Raw genomic sequence first — 24,330 nt, 5'->3', positions numbered from 1 at the left:
ACCTGTGGTTTAACAGCTGTGATGAAAACACTAAACTACAAATCCTCACAGCTCCTCAGCTCTGATTGACTCTTCAATGTGTTTCACTTCATTCAATAATGGAACTGGATTTCTATTGACTTTCATTCTTTTCCCACTCTGTCTGATAACATCCTGGATTTTGTTTGTCATGTTGTTCTTCATCATGTTTCCACTGAGTGGAATATTCAAAGCACAGACTTCATCAAATCTTCTGCTGCATCATTTTATACACATTTCCCCCAAATTCACTCGGACATGTTTGTATCTTTGAAACTTTGTGATCTGCTCTCACATTTTAAATAAAGTTCTGCTTTGAATGAGGACTTTGTAAAAACCAAGTCGGCAGAGATTCTTGGAAACACAGTCGACTGCAGCTTTTTGTCACTTCCACATGCATCCTCCTGCTCTCCTCCACTTCCAGGTGAAGTGAAATTCAGCTCAGACCGGGTTCAGTTCTTTTTTATAAAACTTGTTGAATATGTTCAGTTTTTCATTGTTTTTTGAAACAAAATCAATAAGTAATATTCACAGCATCTCAATTTTAATTGTTAGGTTTTATTGACGACAGTTTGAATTCACAGGAAATACACAAACACAATATCGGCCTCAGATGTTCATCACTTACAAATATTTGATTTAGTTGTAAAATCATAATATACTTCAAACATTTTCAAATAGGTAAAAAGGAAACACAATGAAAGTAACATAGAGAAACATGAATGTGTAGAAACAGGCAGGTGTAGGTCTGCTGCAGGTTCACATCTGTGTCCTCTGATCATTTCATTTGTGTGTTCATCATCTTTATACAAACAAAGAGCAGAAGAAGCTACTTTGAAGCTACAGCTGATAGAAAAATGATCACATAGAGATTTGATTTTTCACAATGATGGATGTGTTTAATTCCCCCAAATACAAATTTGAACTGTTAGTGACAAGAAATATGATATTTATTCATATTTTTGTTACAAATATATATTTTTAAAAATGCTTTAAAATTATATATATTTTTATAAACTGTTTAATTGATGATCATCAATTCTAATATCTATAAACAGTAATAAAAACAGGGCTGTGTTTCACGTCAGCTTCATTTATTTGTACCCATGGTTAGATTTCATCTGCAGCAGGCAGTCATCCACCTTTACACACACATTTACACAACAGTACAAAAGTACTTTTTGATTCCTGAAAGAGAAATAAGACAAATGTTGCCTTTGTATCATCTCTGATATGGAAGGGATCATTTGAAGATGTGAGTGAAGGACACAAATATTTGGATCTGGTGTTGTTCTACATTTTAGGACTAAAAGACAGAAGGAAGAAAGTGAAAGTGACTGTGCGAGGCGTTGAAGTCATGAAGTCAAGTGGAGGCCGCTGACTGCTGTTACTTTCTGCTGTACAGGTTCAACAGGGACTCACAGTCAGCCTGCTAGAACATTTGGATGAAGAGAAAAAGGAGGAAAAAGACTTTGAGGGACAAATCCAATAAGATCAGCATGTTTTGAATGTGGGAATACAACAGTTTCCTCCACCATGACACACACTGGAGCCTCTTTTTGCTCACAGCTTCACTGTTTGTCTCAAAGTTCAGTTTGGAGGCCAAAATTGTTGCAACACATTTGTAAGTTTGCACTAATTTCACTGTGTGACCCTTAATGGATGTAATGAAAGAATCAGTCAGTGAAATATGAAGCTGTGCTGTAAGTTTGGAGGAGAAAAGTGTCTGAGTGACTTTAATGAGGTGAACACATGAATACAGAGCACTGACTGACACGTACACACTCCTTTAATGAGTCGCACACATTTTTGTGACTTCATGAAATGTCAAAAATGACACAACACACAACAAGCTGCGAGCACATTATTGTGTGTTTGCTGTTTGTGTGCTTTGTTTGCTGTTATGATAGCAGGCATACAGCCATGTTCTCAATGTCTCAGCTATCATTGATTATTGCTGCTCTTCCTCTTCTATTAGGCACTTCAACTCAATGAATGACACACAGAAAGATTTCATGACTGTGTTCTTCACAATAAGGAGAATATGTTATCTGCATCTGAATGACTCATGTTGCCTTGTTTCTACTTTGTTTGCATATTTCTGCTTGTTGGAAAGGATTTTCTGAATCATTCAGTAGTTTTTGTAATAATAACGACATTTAGCAAGACTTCAAAATGATTCTCCAACATTTGCTGTTCAGACTTGATCTGTTCTTACGTGTGTGATATCCAGAATGAAAAACTCAGCTCAGGTAATAAAATGGGAGCTGAGCAGACTGCAGGGGCTTCATGGTCTCTCCTTTGATTCCATTAAAGTTCATTTGTCAGCTGTGAGTTGAGGATTTGAGCTGTTTCTCTCACAGGTGAAGAACACAGATCCTTCCTGGAATCATTCTTGAAGCAGAGTTCCTGCTTGTAACTGTCATTGTGTTATTAAAGTGAAAGCCACAGCTAACGGTGTGGAGGCTGCAGAGCAGAAACCCACACAGCCCGTCTGCTGCAGGAGAGCAAGTTTGGATACAGTCAGTTTGTGCTTCACTCACACGGCTTGTTGTTGATCACACAATGAAAGTAGAATCAAACTCTTCATCTTCAAATCTTTATTGTTCACACAAACACAACTACACTGTTTGACGTTTGAAAATCAAACAAAAAGTGAAAACTTGTGATAAAAATATTCCTGATGGTTTTTGTTACTACAATAAAAGTCACAATAAGCACAAAAAGAATTCTAACTCAGAGCAACAATACATGTAAAGATGTATTTATTTCAGACGATCTTCTAACTGTTGAAGAAAAAGGCAAAATAAGCACAACACATCATAACTAACATTTGTGATCAAAGTGATGAATGAGATGAATTGATGAGATGTGATGGTGAGAAAAGGCGAGCAGGAAACAGTCAGTCAGCATGTGTGCAGTTGGTGGACGCTCCCTTGTTTGTGAGCATCATCAGCAGAGAGAGTCCACAGCAGTACACCAGACTCTTCACTATCAGCACTGTGTACAGCAGGCAGAGCAGCTTCACCCTGCACTGAGACTGGAAGGACACTGAAGGACAGACAGACACAAAGAGACAGACAGACAGTCGGGTTATTCCTCTCAGATCAAGGAGAAAAAGTCCAAATAGAAACAGTCACAGCTTCTTCTTCAAGTGGATGAATTGATATAGTGTTTGTGTCCACTTGGGGGCAGAAGAACTCCACAAGCAGCTAACAAACTGATCTCTGACATATTATGGTCTGTCTGCTGTTTGGTGCTGAGCAGCTAGTGTACAGTGGCTTTATCAGAGCTTGTTGGATGAAGATTTGATCAATTAGTGCAACTTTAAGAGCCTAAACTTGTTCCAGCTGCCTCATTGGACATTGGAGCTGTCCATGCAGAGAGGCAGCAGGTGATCTTACAGTCAGCTGGCTGCAGAGCTGGCAGGTCTGCTGGCTCTCTCTCTGGAGGACAGGAGGCTGCTGGAGCTGGAAGCTCTGAAACAGAAAAGGAGTCAAATGTTTGGAGCTGCAGTGAGAAATGTCAGTCCTCTGCTGCTCTGCTCTCTTTGACAGCATCTCCACATGAAGCTGAATCACTGCTGAACACAGTCACCAAGCCTTCATTACCTTGTTGTGTTCGGGCCTCCACTGTGCCCCCCTCGTGCTTCACCCAGCAGCTGTATTTATATGTGTCAGAATGGCTCCCATCAACCATCCTGATGGCAATGGTGCGTCCCGCCTCTCTGAGCTCCAGCTGCTCTCCCTCAGCAGGGGGCAGCTCCTCCGCTTCTCCGCCGTTCTTCTTCTGTCTTTTCCAGGAGAACTGGACCAGAGGAGGAAACATGGCTGAGGCCACACACAGCAGGGAGCTGTTCCCCTCCAGGTGGGCTCTGGATGCTGCTGGGTACACGCTCACCACGGGCTTCACTACCTGCTCATCTGAAGTTTGACAGCAGCAACAAGCAGCACAGACACACATTCACACAGTCAGCAGCAGCTTCCAGCACTGCACTGCATTCAGTCTGATCCTGGAAACTACATGGACTCTGATCACTAAACTACTCATCAGCACAAAGTTCACTACATACACTGGATTCAGCTTCATATCAAACACAGTCATCACCTCATGTCATCATGGCTCACATGAGGAACACTCAGTGTGTTTTTAAAAGTCAAATTAAATTCATTTCAGTTTAATTCGTCATGTGTTTGCTTTTTATTGTTTTATAGAAATTTAGTTCAGTCCAATCTTAAAATATATATATTTGTCTTGATACAAGTGAAAATGTATTTTCCATATTAGCCCTTACAGGATTTCTAACAGAGATCCTCTTCTGTATAAAAATGCATTAATCTTAATTCATAATATTTCGCACTAACAAGGAAATAAAAAGTAATTCCACATAATTCAAGTCATCCAAGAAAATTCACATTCTTGTCATGTATAATACAATTTATTTTAAAGACCATATGTTGTTTTTTCTTTAATTCTTTTAGTTCAAAAATTGGAAGAAAACTACTTTGATAAATGAGTTACAGCTAAGGCGAGCTGTGTGGAGTGAGAGAAGAACCCAAAGATGTAGGCGCTGACTCAGATGAGAAGAGTGCGCTTTATTGACACTGGGTGAAAATGCAGAGTAACACAGAGGCGGCAAGGACAGGAACTAACTACAAAAACCTGACAGCATGACGCGCAGGATGATGTGCGGGATAATGCTAGGGTGAAACACAGAATAACACATCGAGGTAACACAGACGGACCAGTGACGAACTCAAGAAAACACACTATAAATACATATAGGGAAATAAGGAAACTGCACACAAGAGCGAGACACGGCTGAACCAAACTGACATTTCTTCAACTTTTTCTCGGTGTGATTTCATATATATTATATATTATTGGGCAATAAATAAAAATTTTTCTTAATACAACTGAAATGATATATAAAACATATTATAATAAATAACATACTTGTTTTACAAAGTGAATGATGCTGAACTATTTTATTACAATGATGACAAGAGCAGAACATCAGTTTTGTTGTTGCTATACTTTTTAAAAATATGTGAAAGTATCACTGCACACATTTAAATGCAATTAATATGAAATTTATAGTAGAGTAAAACAAATTTATTAATCCGTGTTTATGATATAATATCTAAAGAATGTGAAATTATTTTACAAAGTTGTGTTTTCTGCCAAAATCTTTGAATTTTGCAATTAAGACAAATCAAACAAGCAAGAAATACTGAAAGACTGTAACAATCTCAAATTTTATCCTGCATTTTTTAATCACATTTTACACAAATTTTAAATGTCTCAGTTTTTATGACAATTAACATATTCATATATATATATATATATATATATATATATATTTTTTTTTTTTTTTTTTTTTTTTTTTTTTAATTATTATTTTTTTTTAAAGACTGATTGAACCAGGAAAATGTCTCTTCGACAATTATCAAAAACCATGTCTACATTTTCACTTCAGCATTATTTATATTTACAAATTTACTGCTTCGACATTACTTCTAATGTCAAATATGATCTTGTGTTAAAAACCAGCAGAATCACTGAGAGGATCAAATCCTAAATATTTGTAACATCACTAATATTTGCAGAAATAAAGAATAACTTTAGTTGTTCAGTGAGATTTCAACATGTTTTCAGAGATTATTGAGCTTTTCTTATGTAACAATGGCTGCAGATGAATTCTCTACTAATGATGAAAAACTAACATGTAAAGCCTGAAGCAGCACAAACTGACTTTAAACACATTTTCAGCTTCTACAATAAAACAACTGAAGGAAAATAAATGTTTGTTCTTACCTGTTACAGACAGTTTAGTTCCAGAGCCAAAGATGAGGTACCATCCCACTCCCACAGTGAGACAGACTGCTACAAAAACCTGTCTGCTGTTGAACGTGTCAGCTGAGGTGAATGAGTCCAAATGAGGAAGCAGGATCATATTTCAGCTCCATGATGTGTTTCTCTAATGTTCATATCAACATGACTGTCTCTTCTTCTCTTTTCTTTTAGCCACACTAGCAGCACGGCTCTGATGTTAATGTCAGTCTGTTGGTCAGTCCACTACTTTAGTCCACATGAAAATAGAAAATCACTATATAAGCACCAGTCCATTTATCCCATCAATGATGCACCACTACAATGAAACATGCTGCTGATAGGATCATGGTTTGGCCCATCTGGCTCACCATCATTAATCACACAATCAATTTTGAATTCTAGCAGCAAATTGTAAAGAAAACTATCAGAACATCTGTCTGTGAACTGAATCTCAGGAGAAAGTGGGCCATGCAGCACCACAATGACACAAACCAGTCACGTTTGTTCTCTTTGTTCCAAATAATGGTGAAAGAAAAAGAATCCAGTGAATCCAGCGAGTGATGTGATGAGTCTCTGATGTCTTTCTGATGTGGTTTTGTTGCGTCCTTCAAACCTCACCTGGTGGATTTTAGAAGAGAAACATGTTGGTCTGCACAGGCTCTTCTATTTTCAACACTGACAGGATTTCCTTTGCTGTTTCTTCTGTCCTGCACATTTTCCTCTGTTTTCTGCAGCTTGATGGAGCTTCTGTAAAAAATAGATCCAGAGTTATTTTTAGTGGTGCAGAGCAAAGAGATGCTTCAGGGATGCTTCTGAAATGTGCTGTGGCATGTCTGCTGGAATCATCAGTGTTGTACTGAGTGGCCTCAATCAGCTCCAGCAGCCTCGTAGGAACACACAGCGTCCATGCCTGCTGTTAAAAATAGAGCTTTGCAACAACAGAGTCCAACAGAGTCCAACAGAAATGGTGTGAAAGAGCTGGAAGCGAGCAGTTCATGTGAGAAAATCCAACATGTCAGAATTAAAGCTGCTCTGTGTCAAAAATGGAGTCAAATTCTTCCAAACTGATGTGCTGGACTGATTATCAGTTACTGCAGGTGCTCCAGCCGAGGAGGAGCAGGAACCAGCAGAACTGCCAAACCCCACCGACACACATCACACACACCACAAATGCCACGCTCACAGAGAGACAAAGATAGAAAACAGAGGGAGGAAAGATGCTGTTCAGGCAGTGGAGGATCGGGGAGTTCATTTTAATAGTTCAGTCCTACCCTTTCCTCAAACTAACAAAAGTAACACTTTATTGTGTTTTGGAATTAAAAGTGACTGGATGAGCAAGGATAAAATCCAAAGGAAAATTCCAAGTAGTTAAATAGTGATTTATGCTTGTTCAGCACCATGGACAGCTCACTAAAGGCCTTAAGAACAAAAAGCACAGAGACAGAATTAAAAATACACATTGAGTAAAAAAAATCATCTATTCATTATTAAAATGATCATCACTCGTGGTATTTATGCTAAATGACTCACCATTTATTCAGACACATTAGGGTTGCCCCGTTTAGAGCTTCACCATGTCAGGCTTAAGTGCTCAAAGATTTTCAACAGCCCTTTCATTTCCTCTCTTCCACAAATAAATCCAAACTGTCACTTGACTCCATCAATTTAAAGTACTCCCTAATGCTTAATGCAGATGTTTTGCTCTGTGTATCTTAAATATGTATTTCTTTTACATGATGAATTAATCCTGTATCTTTATATCCATCTTTGTCTGTCACGGTTCTCTTGAAGACTCACACACAGGACTCAGAAGGTTAGAGGCACACAGTTGGTATTTATTACAGTTCCACCAGGTGTATATACAAATAGTACAGGGGTGGTGCTATATCTAAAGCAGTGACAGTGAAAAAGGCTCCGGGGGAATCCAGGTAGGGGAAAAGACACTTGCTCCTCTTCAGACAGTCTCCACTCGCGATCAGTCTCTCTCCAAACACTCACAAAAATAGGAATCCACTCAGGGAACACAAGGTCGGGTCCAGGGGATACAAGTCACACATAACGATCCAGCGATGACTAGAAGTCACTCCCCTGGCTTAAATGCCGGCTGCACTAATGAGGCCCAGGTGTTTCCTCTTCAGAGGGGCGTGAGCCGAGGGCGCGAACCTGCAGTGAGTTCGGCCCTGGAGAGAGAGAGAGAGAGAAGGCGAGAGAAAGAGAGGGAGGGAGAGAGAGGGAGACAAAACTACTAATCAGCGGCCTGCTGATCCTCCGGGCTGTGACATTGTCACTGCAGCACTTTTGTTGCATCTGCATGTAAAAAAGAGTTTTGATCTGGAACATCTCCTGATATGGATGAATTTCATGATGGCATCCAGGAAGAAAAGTTCAAAATCTGATTTCATCTTTGGCACAAGAGTAATCTCAGCTTGTGCTGCCCTGGTTACTAAAACCTAAAAATATGCTGGGTTATTTTCATAACTCAACTTTGGGGTAAAAGCCGTAGGTTTGTAAGTTGGGTTATTGTGACCAAATATTGGTTCAAAAGTCATGACTCAGGAGTTGGGTTAGTAATGTGACGGGTTCTTCAATTCATTCCACAGCTTGACTCATTCTGTTAGGTCATAGGTTGGGAAGCTTTGATAAAATATTGGGTAAAAAGTTTACCCATTTGTTAGAGTTGAACATCAGCCTCAGAAGAAGCCAGATCATTCTTCACAAACTGCCTTTTTCAACTAGACTGTGACCTGATCAGATATCACTGGACTTCTCCACTACTATGAAATAAAACATGGTAAGTAAAAGGTGAATTCTAACAGTTTGAAAATCATATGGTTGATAATGCAATTTATTAGTTTATTCTAGAACTTTACCTACTCGTCAAAGGTCTTTTAACAGATTACACCAGCCAGCTTGTGATGAAGAAAGCTATTTCAACTTAAAAATGCTTGATATCATCCTTTAAAGTTATTATTTGAAATGAGGCTGAGGTTGCTCTGTTTGACAAATTATTTAGAGATCACTGTATACAGAACAAAGAAATTATGAGATTGGGTGTTGCATTTGTGGGGGAAAGGTTAAAGAAAAAGGAACACAGTCTAACTATTTAATTAAATTCAATTATTTAATTTAACCTAAATGACCTCTATGTTGATAACAACATATTTTTATTTTAAAATTTAAAGGAAATGATAATTTGTCCCATTTCGACTTTTTAAAGATAGATTGCGCTAATACTTTGATCCCCTTCTTTCTCTCGTTCACTAGACCACGCAAAAGGCACGAGCATACCTGCACTTGGGATGGCAACAGCAACATACCTGAGTATTTATACTGCCACCACCAATATTTAGCCACCATCTTCAATCCTCACTCTGAGACCTCAGTAGCTTTAAGGTCCGCCACTCCAAAATTTACGTGTAATCAAAGTAAAATAAAAAAACACTAATTTACTGCCTTCTAAATATCATTTGTATTAAGCCTTTTGGTTCTTAGTCAACACACAAGGCTAAGTTGTGTTGTGGAAATTCGTTAACAAAGCCTGCAGACATGATGAGCAGTTAAAACCCAACACTTTTTGTAACTCCGAAATGACAACACAGGCACGGCTTCTTCAAGATGGGCGCTTTGCTGCATTTATTGAACACCGTGAAAACTACAAACCTAAAACACAAAGGCTTGCTTCAGTCTATTAAAAGTAACACTTGTGCTTTAACAGAAAATAAAAATAAAAAATTACCTTTTGGCCGCCTGCCACTTCGGAGGTCCTAGAAGAATAACTTTACAGTCTTGTGCATTCTAAATTAAAACATAAAATATTAGAACACCATACATTACAAATTTTCACAATATTACACTACAATTATAGCAAATACCTTGTACAGCTGGTAGACTAACCAGGCTTTTGCAGATAGCTCACTGAACTTCTTAGCGTGATTATTAAACGTGGGCTCACAGCCTATATTATCACGCCCAAACCAACTATTAACCTTCTTTATACATAAGCAATTTCTGTGAAACTTACGCCTTTATTTCCCATGCATGAGGAGAGACGTCAGTCAGGGGGCACTGAGAGTCGTCTCTGACAATGAACAGTTCAGGTCCCTTTTAAAACAGTCACGGAACAAAAGGCTTTTTACAGTTGTAGTTCACACCTTGGCTCTAAACAGAAAACCTCTATCACCTGTGAGAATCTCGCCCACTCTGGGCTCAAACTTTCCCATATGAACTTCCATTTCCTGGGACTCACCAGGCTCCCGCCATCTGTTTACCGGCATGAATAAGGTGTGAACAGGACACACTAAGGCTACGTCCACACTAATGCATTTTCGTTTGAAAACGCATCGTTTTCTCTCCATTTTGGCCTCCCGTCCACACTGAGACGGCGTTTTCCCCAAGGAAAACCCAGCGTTTTGAAAACGCTCTCGAAAACGGATATTTTTCAAAATGGAGCTGTCCCGTCGCAGTGTGGACACTCGAAAAAGCACACTTTCTAAAACGATGACGCATTTTAGTCATGTGATGCAGTCATGTGACCAATTAAACAAAGATAGCGGAGTGCATTATGCAGCAGTTGTTTTGATTGCTCTCAATTTTGACAGCCCTATTAAAGATTAATATCAGTTTGTACATGCTCCAGATAGCGTTTCTACAAATTCTTTAATTCTCACTCGCTTTTGCAACTTTGTACTTTTCTGTTACTCGCAGCAACAACTCCACCTCATTGTTAGTCCATTTAAAAAACTCGGTGCTTTTCCTCAACATTTTGCCGTGATGTTTCAACGAGCCAGAAAGTAAATAAGCGGCAGACAGAAATGAGGCAGGCCGAATCTTCTTGCGTTTCACACATGCGCAGTACTGGATCTTAAGAGTTTTGAGCCATTTCAATGTGGACACACAACTCTGAAAATGCTGGTGTGGATGCAGAGCGTTTTCAGATGAAAACGCCGTTTTCAAATCTATCCGGGCTAGTGTGGACGTAGCCTAAAACCAAGTGACATCAAAGCATCTTCATTAAGACAATACATTAAAGAGAAATCCCACTACAGTTGTGAAAGGGTTAACCTCGCGGGGCTGAGAATGTTGGCTGCATTCAGACCCTCTCAGTATACAGCTAATCTACTCTTCACTTAGATGGAGGCAGTGCTAGCTACTCTATGACACTGTGCGAAAGCAGACGAAAGTCACCGACTTAATTGCCCGAATGATCGGTTCAGGGTACACAAGCTGTGCAATCACACTTGCTTATATATATATATATATTTTTTTTTAACTTATATCTATCTACATTCACTTTAATGAAAATTAAAAATGAGAAATGCTATCCTTGCTAACTTTTTAGTATCGTGATGGACCGAGCAGTGAAGGAACGTCAGGCACAGGTTAAAGTGCAAAAAAACATTTTTTTTATTTGACCCTACAACAAACTTGGTTAAATTATACAGAAAATTCTAAATCTTGGGCCCATAAAAGAGGTCAAAGTAACAGAACTCTACTCAAAAGCTGGTAAAAAACAATACTACTAACTCAAGCAAACTAACCTACCTAGAGGAGACAAAGGGGAAACTTAAACAGTGGCTGATCAGCCAACAAAAACACAGAAAGGCGTAGAACACACAAAACCCAACTAAAACTAACATCACAAATTCCATTTCCCCCGATGATCCAGAAATGTGGTATGACCCAATTTGCAGGTCCCCACATAGACTTGCTCCAACTTTTAGCTCATCAACCAAGGGACTGGGAGCAGCTGCCACTGAGGTAACTCGGAAAACAAAGAAAGGTTAAATCATACATACATAACAGTGTAAACTAAAATGTGTGCACTTATTTTAGAATACAGTATAATTTGATTATATAAGTAAATTAATTCTACAGCAAAACCAATTCTTTATTTTCCTGTAAATTAAATCCTATATTTAAAGAAAGAAAAATGTAAGTGAAGTGTTATGGTTAAGCCTCTATTGTAATACTGGGCCCTGTTTCAGGAAGCCGGTTTGGAAAACTCAGAGTGAAAAACGATACTCAGGGTTGAGTAACCCCGAACTGTCCAACTCGGAATATTCGGTTTCAGAAAGGCTGATAACAATTAGTTCAGTCAACGCGGAGTTGCTTTAACCCCAAGTGAAGCGTGCGGACGAGGATACATAAAGCCCTGATAAGCGGAGCACAGATTAAGCGAGTCACCATGGAGACGGAGGGAAAGAAGGCGCGGTCAATGTATTTCACAGCGCTTGAGGCCGAAATTCTGATGGCAGCATATGCCGATAACATGCAAATTCCGCGGAAAAAAGTAACACAGCCACAGCTGCAAAAGAAAGGGAGCATGCATGGCAAAACAAAGCCGACAGAGTCAATGCGTGAGTGTTAATTTAAACATTGATCGAGGGATTTCCACCCATTTAACACGTTATTTTATCATATGTTATTTTATTTGTTATTTTATACATTTTATTTTGTGATGTGATGTGAGCACAGGTGCAACCCAACAGGCCCCAAACGTGCCTGGCAGCAAGTAAAAATGAAATATAAAAATATAGTCCAAACAGGTAAGGTGTAATTGTATTATGAGCCATAGTGCTTGGTCTGTTTGTCCCATGTAAATCAATTGCAGTTAGAGGCTACATTAATTTTCTTTCTGTAAGCACTTATTGAAATTATCTGAGCACATTACAAGTACATATTTGCTTACTCTGTATGCTCAAATGTGGCCCGTTATAGCCAACAGAAAAAAAGCGGAGGCCCGAAAAACAGGTGGGGGTCCTCCACCACCACCACTCACAGAGGCTGAGCAGTTGGCCCTCAGCCAAAACAGTGGGCGCCCTGTGGCCGAAGGCATCTCTGCGGGGACATCCTCTGAGTCAATAACCCCGCAAGACACAAGTGCCTACATAAGGGGTAAATCCAAAATAATACATGATGTGCATACATCCTTTCTTCACAGTCACCTTTGCTGCTCATTCATTTGATAAACTCTTTACCATAATGGATTATTTTGTAGTGAAGTTATTTTCCTACTGATTTTGCCTTCCCTCAGTCTTGGTTGTCTTTGAGAGCATAATGACAATGAAGTGTAAGGTGCTTGGTATGTTTGTTAATTGCCATTTGGTCCCTTGTAAGTTATAAGTGACCTGTATAAACCTCATATTCTATCAGTTGATGGTGATGGTGTACTGCATCTGGTGCAGCCTCCTGTTGAGCCAGACCAACATGCAGTTGTGAGTAATACTCCACAGATTATATGAGTTTACAGTAGAACAGCAATGTTGTTAATTTCTTTACTACAGGAAAATAATGAAGAAACATTGACAGCTGTTACAGAGGAGGAAGCAACAGAGACACTTTATGAGGTTTACATCTTTTAATACTTTGTGTACAGGAAATACAGGCGACCAATAAAGCCAGTTGAACAAAAAATCTGTTTATTCTTCTTTCAACATGTTGAGGTGATGGGTCAAAGGAAATGATTGTGACATATGGTGTCTCTGACTGCACTTCCATCTTGTATGTCCGTGGGAGGGTCAGGATGTTCATGGTTTGGATCACTGCTGATGTTTGGTTCAGAAGGACAGTGTTCTCCTCTAATTGTGGCAATGTTGTGAAGAATCACACATGCCACAATAATGTCACATGCCCTTTCTGGGGTGACCCTGAGTCTTTGCAGGCACTGGAACCGGGCCTTAAGCATTCCGATAGTCATTTCAATTCTGGCTCTTGTCCTGCAATTAGCCAGATTATATCGCTGCTGTGGGCCCGGGTCAGGGTCAGGGTAAGGGGTAAGCAAATAGGGTAAACATGGATACCCCCTATCACCAAGCAAGTAGCCAGTGAACTCTCCTAAGACAGAAGGATACACTTCAGTTCAAATGTCCCTGTAGCAATTGGTCTTTATATATTTTAAAGTATTCTCAACTCACCATGTCCAAATTTTGTGCTCAGTGTACATTCACGGAATATTTGTGTGTCATGGACAGAGCCTGGCTGCTTGGCTTCCACATTTGTGATAATGTTGGCAGCATCATATATGATCTTCACAGTGCAGAGAACACAAATTAGCATCCATTACTATAATGAAATAATTTGTTAGTTTGAAATGCTACAGGGAACTATGTACCTGTACATTAATGCTGTGGAAAGACTTCCTGTTCACATAGTCTCCTTCATTTACTGAAGGAGCAATGATTGGAATGTGAGTACCATCTGTACAGCCAATCACGCCTGGGAACCCTGAAAATAAATGTAAAATTTAAGTAGTAGTCCAAGTATCACCACATCATGAATTAAGTTTCGTTCATCCTGATACCTGCAATTTTGTGGCATCCCTCTTTGATGAATCTTGTGGGTCTGTGACCGGGGAACACCACAAACGAGTACAGGAGACGTTTCAGTGCAACTGTAACATTCCTGACTGCCCGACAGACAGTAGCCTTGGAAACGTGCTCAGCGTCACCAATATTATACAGAAAGCTCCCGTTTGCAAGAAACCGAAGTGCAATACAAATAATATGTAATGAACTGAGAGCATGTCCGCGATGTGTCACATGCGTAATATATGGCCTGAGGATGTTATTCACATAACTTATAGATTGTGCTGAGAAACGGTAACGTTCGCACAGGAAATCATCAGGAAATGATAAAATGTCCAAACGCGCTCTGATCACTCTCTCCCGGCGGAGAGCTCTGCGGAGAATTTGGGCTTCACGATCTACTGGCTCTTCAAGGAAGTGGCACGCCATGTCCGACACTTCCTACTGTCAGGTTTCCGACAAAGGGGCGGAGACAGTCAGGGTTAGTTGTAGTAAACCTGCTAGGGGGCAGGTTAGCTTCACGGAGTGTGTCGTCATAGTGACTCACTCAGGCTGCAGCTGAACTCGCTTTGTGAAACCGAAAACCCAGAGTTTTCGTTAACTCAGGGTATACTTACTCAGTTTTTCCACTAAACCGGCTTCCTGAAACAGGGCCCTGATGTTTGGTAGATATTGACACTGCGTGGCTGTAACTGCAGCCATCACAAGTAGATTCAATTATTCTAAAATGACCATTAAAAGTGTTTTAACTTTGATTATTTAACTTTAGAACATCCGTGAGGTACACCTGGGGGGATATCTTAGGTTGCCAGTCTTGAAGAACACCAGCACATATCCATACATGAAGGATGGAGGGTCCAAATTAACTTAATGCAGCGCTATGGAGAAAAGTGAGTATTTCTTGCACATAATGAAATCAATCATGTTTTTATTTTGTTGTTGTTGTTGTTGTTGGTGTTTGTTTGTTTGTTTGTTTGTTTGTTTGTTTGTTTGTTTGTTTGTTTGTTTGTTTGTTTGTTTGTTTGTCAATTTCACTGTGGCTGCATTTGGGCTTCTTGGTCAGAATGTCAGCGACACTGTGCTGTCCTGGCCCAAATAAAATGATTCCAGTGGCAGCTCCTAAAGTGTGTGTGTGAAAACAAAGAGGATCAATTAAAAATGTTTTGTTTCTTTTTTTTTTTTTAAATTCTGTTCTTTGTATTTGTTTATTTTACAAGAAATCTACAGAAAAGTAAAGTTTTTGTTTATCCAATTTTATGAAATGCAACTGTTTTTGCTTGCAGCCCAACTTCAGGAATAAGGGCAATTTTGGCATCATCAATAGTTGATCAGTTTCCATGTTTAAAGGACTGCCATGGCACAGGATATGTTAGTATCTACACTTCAATGGATACACAAAACAATAATTAAAAAACCTGAATACTGGTCAGTTTTTCAATTTCTTATTGACTCTTATTCATTTCTTATTGATTTGGGTGAGTAATAACCACAATCTATATATTTTTTTTCAATAGACCCTGTAGTTTTTAAAATATTGATCTCTACCAAACGGTCGAGATGTCCCTTTATGGTAAAAATATGAAATGTCATGCAAATACAAGTACATTAGATAATACAGGTGAAAATTCCATCAAAGGAAAGTATTATATCAAACAACAAAATACATAGTTTTTTTTTTAATCTGCAAATGTTAAAAATGTGCTACAGCACAAAATACTCATATTCAGGCCACTTCTGATTGAATGCTACTGTGCAAAATCAGTTTTGTTTTTACAAAAATAAAATAAAAACAGAGCAAATCCAGCACATCTGCTTGTGGTTTTGGTCGTTGGGGTCTTAGGGTGTAGCTTTTATTCTGTGGTCTTGGAGAGCTGGATCATGGTTGTCCAACTCTAGATGCTGGCTTGTTAACTTGGTTCAGACACAGCCAGGTGGAAACCTTTTGAGAGCTACGGTTTCTGGTCCAATAGGGCACAGTCCCTCTTGTAGACCAGGTCAAGGATGTATCCAAACAGTGGAATATGCCATCTTCCCAGGAGCGCTCTGATGCTAAGTTGCTCACCCACCGTTGGATCTGCTCGGCCGACCACAAAGTCTACCCTGTTGTTTTGAGACCCCTATGTTCCTACTCTTCAGAGAAAATTAAAAGAGGAGGGAAACTTACAATTGACCCCCTTAAATACTCTTAGAATTGGATTCACATGTAGGTCAAGGGTCACTGAGCTTACCAGGCCAATTTGGGTTCCAATAATTAGTTCTAAAGGTTTTGGAATCAATAAGATGACAACAGTGCCCAAATTTATGCACCTGCCTGATTTTGTTTAAACAATTATTGCACACTTTCTGTAAATCCAATAAACTTTATTTCACTTCTCAAATATCACTGTGTGTGTCTCCTATATGATATATTTAACTGACAGTTTTTATTGTAACAACCAACGATTTATACAGGAAAATAATGACTATTAACAAGGTTGCCCAAACTTTTGCATCCCACTGTAACAGGACACAGAACTAAAGAAAGCCATGAATCAATATATGGAAACTACCTGATGCCGCTTAAGTGAAGCAGAGCAGAGGGGTTTTTTTTAGAGACAGACCTAAGAGTTTTGCAATTTGGCATAATTTAGAAAAAGTTTAAATTCCTTTGGAATTGAACAGCAGAAATTAGCCTCGTTTAAGAGAGGTCATATAAAAATACATCACTGTACACATAGTTAAACTGGTGCATAATAACCAAGTGAATAATGCAGAAAATATAGATTTTGATGATAAACTGGTCTCCGAGTACACTGTGAGAGAAAGAGATGTACAGCAAGTGTGATTTTGCTGAAGGGGAAGCTGTTGGGATTGAAAATGCTTGATGTCTCTTACGAAAATAAGTGGTTATAATCATTTTCATACATTTACTGCGAATGTGCTTATAATGAGTTGGCACTCAGTCTTCTGAAGGTCATAAGCTTTGTTCGGCATTACTGTGCGGACTGATATATTGTAGGAAATGACTTGGAGTGCAGAGGGGTAACTGCAAACGCTTACACACATAGATTATAATTAGAATAGGTCTCTGGGTCAGACAGTTCCGAATATGATATTTTAAACCAACTTTGAATCACTAGAAGAACAATGGATAATAACATTAGATTATCAAGGCTAGGCAGAGAGGTGTTTTCCTTTACTGTCTCTTACAGACGAGGTCACGGAGAAAAGAGGATGCTTCGCAGCAGACACCAAGACTGCCACGTCCGTGCGGGAGGAAGATAGCTGCTATAATCTATGTTTTTGTCTCACTATATAATGTTGTATAGCCCACTTGAGGGTCATCCTTTTTGTGAAACATGTTGCTGGTTCACATAGAGGTCCACAGCGCTGTGTAAACTTGTAATTTCAACTGCCAAAAGCAATATAAATTGTTTTTTAAAAGACAAACCTTTCTCCTGAGATTCCTTCCAAAAATTCTGAACACAACAAAGCAAAACAGCAAAAGTAAGAGAGAATTCATGACAGTCAGGGAAGAAATTATTTCAACCCCTGCTGATTTTGTAAGTCTGCCCACTAACACAGAAACGATCTGTCCATAATTCCAATGGTAGGTTTATTTGAACACTGAGAGACAGAACAATAACAAAAAAATCCTGAAAAATGCAAATTAATTTTGAACTTTTTTGAAATGCATTTTCTGGATTTTTTGGTTATTGCTCTGTCTCTCACGGTTCAAATAAACCTACCATTAAAACTATAGACTGTCATTGCTTTGTTAATAGGCAAACTTATTAAATCAGCGTCAAACTATTTCTTTCCTGACTTTATATTTACACATCAAAAAGGTTTGACCAAGGTTAGTTTATAGGGCCAGGAATAATTTCTGTTACGCCGACTTTATAATTATAATTCGTTTTGTAAGTAATTAATTCTATTTGACATTTTTAATACTGTAAAACACGTTGTACTACCCAAAGTAAAATATAAATTTCACTGATAAGGGGTTTATGGTAAATGGCCTGCATTTGTATAGTGCTTTTCTAGTCCCTAAGGACCCCAAAGCACTTCACACTACATTCAGTCATCCACACACTGGTGATGGCAGCTACATTGTAGCCACAGCTGCCCTGGGGCGCACTGACAGAGGCGAGGCCGCCGGACACTGGCACCACCGGGCCCTCTGACCACCACCAGTAGGCAAACATGGGGTTAGTATCTTGCCCAAGGATATTTGGCATGCAGCCAGGAGGTAGCCTGGGATCGAACCACCAACCTTCTGATTAGTGGCTGACCTGCTCTGCCACCTGAGCTACACCCCGCACCCCATACAGCTTTGGACAGTTTATGCTTTTAAAATCGAACCACACATCAATTTTAATTACCAGGCGTAAACTGTCAGGTATAACAAACTGTCATGGTTTTGGGTCTTTGATGCAGTGTCTTGTGTTTTTTGACTTTCATTATTATTTTGATCTTGAGGAGTGATTTATGTTTCCTAGTCTTTATTTTTAAAATTTAGTTTCCTTTTACTTATCGTTTGTTATAATTATCTTGTGTTCCCCTCCTGTTCTTTAATCTTTATGTGTTTTATGGTCTCCCTTACTAAGTCAGTCTTATTGTCGTGTCCCGTCTGTCATAGTCTTCATCTCTGTGATCTGTCTTCAGCATCCCTTTAGTCTCCCCAGCCCATCTTGTCTCTGTCTGTATAAGTGGTCCCTTGCTTTCTTTCTGTGTCCCTCACCATGTCCCTTGCGCTCTACCTCATTCTCTGTGTTTAGTCAGTCTGAGTCTCAGTATGCTTATCACTTCCTGTTATGGAAATGATATGAAAGTCCTTGTTATGTCTAATTTGTTCCTGCTGTGTTCCTATGTGTCTCCACTTCCCCAATATCATTTCAGTGTATATATGTCATAAAAAATCCCCAACAGTACCACAATTCCTCCCTTGGAACCCTATGAGATGTTTTCTCTAGATCCACAAAGCAAACATCACATCTGTAGTACTCGTTCTCAGCATGAGAGAGAGCAATACACTGATCATTGCCTCTCCTTTTAATCTAGTTTCTCGAACTCTTGTCCATGTCTTCATGGCGTGGCTCATACGCTTTATTCTTGTGTTGAGCTACAGCTCAGCACGTCAGCCTTGTTCTTTAAAATTAATAACAGCACACGTGTTCTGCATTACTCAGGCATCCTCTCACTGTCCAGGATCTTACTAAACACTATGGTTAACAAGCCCACTGTTTTCTCTCCTAGACATCTCCATATCTCCACAGGTATGTCATCTAGACCGACCGCCATTTTGTTCTTCATCCACTTCATAGCTGCCCTCACTTCCTCCTTAGTAATCTTTTGCACTTCTTGATTCACTGACTCCCCTTTTCTCTCTTACAGTTGACTAGACAGTCTGCAACACGGTCAGCTATGGTCAAGCCATTTTATTACTGCATGTAGGAGAATGAACACACACATCAAAACATCACAGGTTCATAGTAATGAGCGTTCTAACCTTAGGGGGTCACAGCGTCCCTTTTATACCCTCACACACAACTCTCTGTAACTTTTAGTTTTAACAGGTTTCTGTCCCGCGGGCTGTTGCTTGTTAAAGGGGCCACTACCTTTCCCAGGAAGCTCCTGGCACTGGTCATCTTGGGAGTTTCGTCCTTCTACGCCCTAACAGTTAGGAGATAACATAGTGAAACCTCTTTAAGAAAAGCTAAGCAGTTTTTCACCAGGTCATCCTGACATATACACGTACTTCATCTAAGCATGCAAAGGTTATAAAAAATGATACAGTGAAGTGAAATCTGAGGCCATGGTTCTCAGCTGGAAAAGGGTGGAGTGCCCACTCCGGGTCGGGGATGAGTTCCTGCCCCAAGTGGAGGAGTTCAAGTATCTCGGGGTCTTGTTCGCGAGTGATGGGAGAAGGGAGCCGGAGATCGACAGACGGATTGGGGCTGCAGCTGCAGTAATGCGGACGCTGCACCGGTCCGTCGTGGTGAAGAGGGAGCTGAGTGTAAAAGCGAAGCTCTCAATTTACCGGTCGATCTACGTCCCTACCCTCACCTATGGCCACGAGCTGTGGGTAGTGACCGAAAGAACGAGATCGCGGATACAAGCGGCAGAAATGAGCTTCCTCCGAAGGGTGGCTGGCCTCTCCCTTAGAGATAGGGTGAGAAGTTCGGCCATCCGGGAGGGGCTCAGAGTAGAGCCGCTGCTGCTCCACATCGAAAGGAGCCAGCTGAGGTGGTTCGGGCATCTGACAAGGATGCCCCCTGGGCGCCTCCTGGGTGAGGTGTTCCAGGCATGTCCCACCGGGAGGAGGCCCCGGGGCAGACCCAGGACACGCTGGAGAGATTATATCTCTCGGCTGGCCTGGGAACGCCTTGGTATTCCCCCGGATAAGCTGGAGGAGGTGGCTGGGGAGAGGGAGGTCTGGGCCTCTTTGCTTAGGCTGCTGCCCCCGCGACCTGGCCCCGGACAAAGCGGATGAAGATGGATGGATGGATGGATGGATGGATGGATACAGTGAAGTTCTGTCCACCTAAATCTAAATGTGAGGGTTAACTAGAATTTCCCATTACACTCAGCCTCCTTGTGATCAAGTTCATGCTTGTCTGTCCCGTGTTTAATGTTGCCTCTCTGTTCACAGTTCCATCAGAGTTACCTCCTAACATGCTACTATTCTGCAATGGTCCTGTTTGGTTCTAATACTTCAGTCTGTCTACAAACCAAAGGTTTCATACTCACCCCACTCCTTGGCCTGCCCTCCTGCCTGTTGTGACTCTCTTGGATTCCCCCCCTCTGGACCTCATTGAACCAGACCAGCTCCTCTCACCTGCCGCAGGACACTCTCATGGCCACTGCCTCCAGGGCTAATCAGCCTCCGCCTGCAAGTAAGCACCCCCCACTGTAATACCTTCTCACCTCTAACCATTCTCGTCTTCCTGCCCAGTACCCCCTCTCTCCTCTGTTATAGAGCTTCACGTTCCGTCACTCTTCTTGTGTTCCCCATGTTCAAACATTTCTCCTTCCTCAAATTTCTTCAGCTCCTGTTTATGTTTCCAGTTTCAATCCATGTTCTAGTTTGAGTTCACATTTTTTGTGAATAAACCTTGTAAATAGTTTACACATATTGAGTCTGCTTTTGGGTCCAAACAGCACACGAACCTCAAGTTCCTGACAGTGTCCCATACTAAGACTTGAATCAGTGAATCACATTAGAATTGAAAATGTGATTAGACATGAGTAATATTTTTTGATTGGTTCTAGTTTTCTAAAGTATTTACTAAAGGAAAGCTGCATTTGTCAGGACTGTGAAGAAACCAATGATGTCAGTGGCTCAAAAACTGAGGAGCTGATATCTGGATGTACTAAAAAACAAAGATGATGAAAAGACCAAACAAAAGAGGAGCTGAAATAAAAGTTTTTAGATTTAAATGTTATTGATATAGAAAATAAATGAATGTGAAATGATGACTAAAGGATGAAAAATGTTAGAATGGCAGCATGACAAATGTTATCTTTCTTTCATGATTTCAGTTTAATTAAAAATCATTGACCTTCAGTAAAACAACTGGAACCTGCACAGTGTGTGTTAATCCTAATCAAACCCAACACACACATCCTTCTCAAACGTTTTCAAAATGTTGAATATAAAGATTTGACTTTGCAGGAAAAGTTTTCTTTCTCATTAGGCTGCAGGGACACCTCCAGTGTCTTCATTTTATGTTTTAGGTTGCTCCTGTTCCTTCTGTTTTCTGTTTAAGTGGAGCCAAAATAAGAGACAAGGTATTTATATTATTCATCAAGAAACCATCATCCTCAGCTGTTATTTGAGTTCAATCACAAAAGTTAAGGTGGAAACTTTTTTCCATTTTTCCCCTTAGATGTGGAAATGCTGATTAAATAAAGATAAATCTGATGTAAAATAATTTCTGACAGCAGTAAATAAAAATGGTCCCTGAGCTCAGTATGTTTGTGACTCTGAGATGGAGGTGAAACATGTGAAGCTGGGCTGTGGTTTACTGCTCTCTTCCTGTCACAGACACTGTTTGACATCTGTTCATCTGTTGGTTTTTGTTCAGGCTGCAGGGATCATTTCTCACTGTGGGGATCAGAAACCCAACAGGAGCAGTAGTAGGTGGCTGAATGATCGCTCTTAACTTTCTGAGCCTTCAACTCACAGCCATTACGATTAATCTCAACTGAGAAATCTCTTTTCTGAGGATGATTGTAATAATCTGACCTGATTTCATTATCTCTTTTATCAATAGCAAGAATAATTTTAAAAGTTTTAGCATGATTCCTCTGGATCCAAAATATCCAGCTATAACACTGATTAATCCCTCCACATGTAAAACTGACTTTTTCTCCAACTCTCCTGGTCAATGTTAAATCGTCCTGAATCAGCTGTTCTGCTGCCATGGTAACCAGTGCTGTAGAGACACAGACAGATAGATGAAGGTTAGTGTGACAGTGTTTGTTACAGGTTGACTTTGTTGGCTCCTGATTGGCTGGAAACACTCACCTGAACACAGACAGCACAGAGCAGCAGCTGGGAGGAAAAGCATTTTGTGCAGTGGTGTTTCCTCTGGTGAACCTGGGGAGAAGTGGCGCTCTGATGCAGCTGAGGCCAAACAAGGACGAGCTGTGAGATCAGACGAGGGCCACGTGGTTTCTAACAGGTCCTCAAAGCTCCCATCAGCCCCTGCGGCCCACAGATAAGACTGCTGCTGCTGATTGACAGCTCAGCTGAAGCTGCTGTGGTTTCATCGTCTTCATTTCAATCTGACAGCAGATCCAAAAATCTGGGTCACATGATGCACAAACACTCAGAAACATTCATGTTGCTGTGAATTTACTTACACACACTGTTATCTGTGGTTTAACAGCTGTGATGAAAACACTAAATATTCAAACTAAATATAATGAAACTATAAATAAAAAATACAAATATAAAAAATTATTATGCTGTAAAAACATTTAAAAGTAAAAAATATTTTTAAAAAAATAGATTAAAATAAAATCATATATAACAACATTTAGAGTAAAAATCTTATTTGAAACAAACACATGTGGTTCTGTTGTGTGTTTAAATATGTGCACACTGTGGTTCTGTTGTGTGTTTAAATATGTGCACACTGTGGTTCTGTTGTGTGTTTAAATATGTGCACACTGTGGTTCTGTTGTGTGTTTAAATATGTGCACACTGTGGTTCTGTTGTGTGTTTAAATATGTGCACACTGTGGTTCTTTCCCACATCTTCTAATGTGTTTTGTTCCAAGTTGGTTTCAGACTGAAGGATTCATTAAAGCCTTTTTAAGAATCATTAAAATGATGATCATCAATTCTAATATCTATAAACAGTAATAAAAACAGGGCTGTGTTTCACGTCAGCTTCATTTATTTGTAGCCATGGTTAGATTTCATCTGCAGCAGGCAGTCATCCACCTTTACACACACATTTACACAACAGTACAAAAGTACTTTTTGATTCCTGAAAGAGAAATAAGACAAATGTTGCCTTTGTATCATCTCTGATATGGAAGGGATCATTTGAAGATGTGAGTGAAGGACACAAATATTTGGATCTGGTGTTGTTCTACATTTTAGGACTAAAAGACAGAAGGAAGAAAGTGAAAGTGACTGTGCGAGGCGTTGAAGTCATGAAGTCAAGTGGAGGCCGCTGACTGCTGTTACTTTCTGCTGTACAGGTTCAACAGGGACTCACAGTCAGCCTGCTAGAACATTTGGATGAAGAGAAAAAGGAGGAAAAAGACTTTGAGGGACAAATCCAATAAGATCAGCATGTTTTGAATGTGGGAATACAACAGTTTCCTCCACCATGACACACACTGGAGCCTCTTTTTGCTCACAGCTTCACTGTTTGTCTCAAAGTTCAGTTTGGAGGCCAAAATTGTTGCAACACATTTGTAAGTTTGCACTAATTTCACTGTGTGACCCTTAATGGATGTAATCAAAGAATCAGTCAGTGAAATATGAAGCTGTGCTGTAAGTTTGGAGGAGAAAAGTGTCTGAGTGACTTTAATGAGGTGAACACATGAATACAGAGCACTGACTGACACGTACACACTCCTTTAATGAGTCGCACACATTTTTGTGACTTCATGAAATGTCAAAAATGACACAACACACAACAAGCTGCGAGCACATTATTGTGTGTTTGCTG

General features: G+C 39.9%; 2 protein-coding genes across 2 annotated transcripts in view; both read right to left on the bottom strand.

Moving 5' to 3' along the window:
• The window catches only part of LOC146686914 (uncharacterized), a 280,227-nt gene that overhangs the window by 234,752 nt on the left and 21,145 nt on the right, over nt 1–24,330 (bottom strand). The window lies entirely within an intron of this gene.
• LOC146686917 (uncharacterized) lies at nt 2,687–6,766 on the bottom strand. Its single transcript, XM_085440149.1, has 4 exons — nt 5,836–6,766; nt 3,630–3,941; nt 3,423–3,497; nt 2,687–3,069 (listed from the first exon to the last, which is right to left on the bottom strand). The coding sequence occupies exons 1-4, from the start codon at nt 5,972–5,974 to the stop codon at nt 2,921–2,923; spliced, it is 675 nt and encodes a 224-aa protein (XP_085296275.1). The 5' UTR covers nt 5,975–6,766; the 3' UTR covers nt 2,687–2,920.

The sequence above is a fragment of the Copadichromis virginalis genome, linkage group LG18 (assembly GCF_057382275.1).
Source record: "Copadichromis virginalis isolate Kocher_CV1m ecotype Utaka linkage group LG18, C_Virginalis_male_GT1.1, whole genome shotgun sequence".
NCBI classification, from domain to species: Eukaryota; Metazoa; Chordata; class Actinopteri; order Cichliformes; family Cichlidae; genus Copadichromis; species Copadichromis virginalis.
This window is presented reverse-complemented; position numbering and strand designations above follow the sequence as displayed.

Coding starts and splice junctions, on each gene's coding strand:
- LOC146686917 (XM_085440149.1), bottom strand. CDS start 5,974: ATGATCCTGCTTCCTCATTTGGACTCATTCACCTCAGCTGACACGTTC. Junction 3,942..5,835: donor AACTAAACTGTCTGTAACAG/GTAAGAACAAAC, acceptor GTCAAACTTCAG/ATGAGCAGGTAGTGAAGCCC. Junction 3,498..3,629: donor GGAGGCCCGAACACAACAAG/GTAATGAAGGCT, acceptor TTTCTGTTTCAG/AGCTTCCAGCTCCAGCAGCC.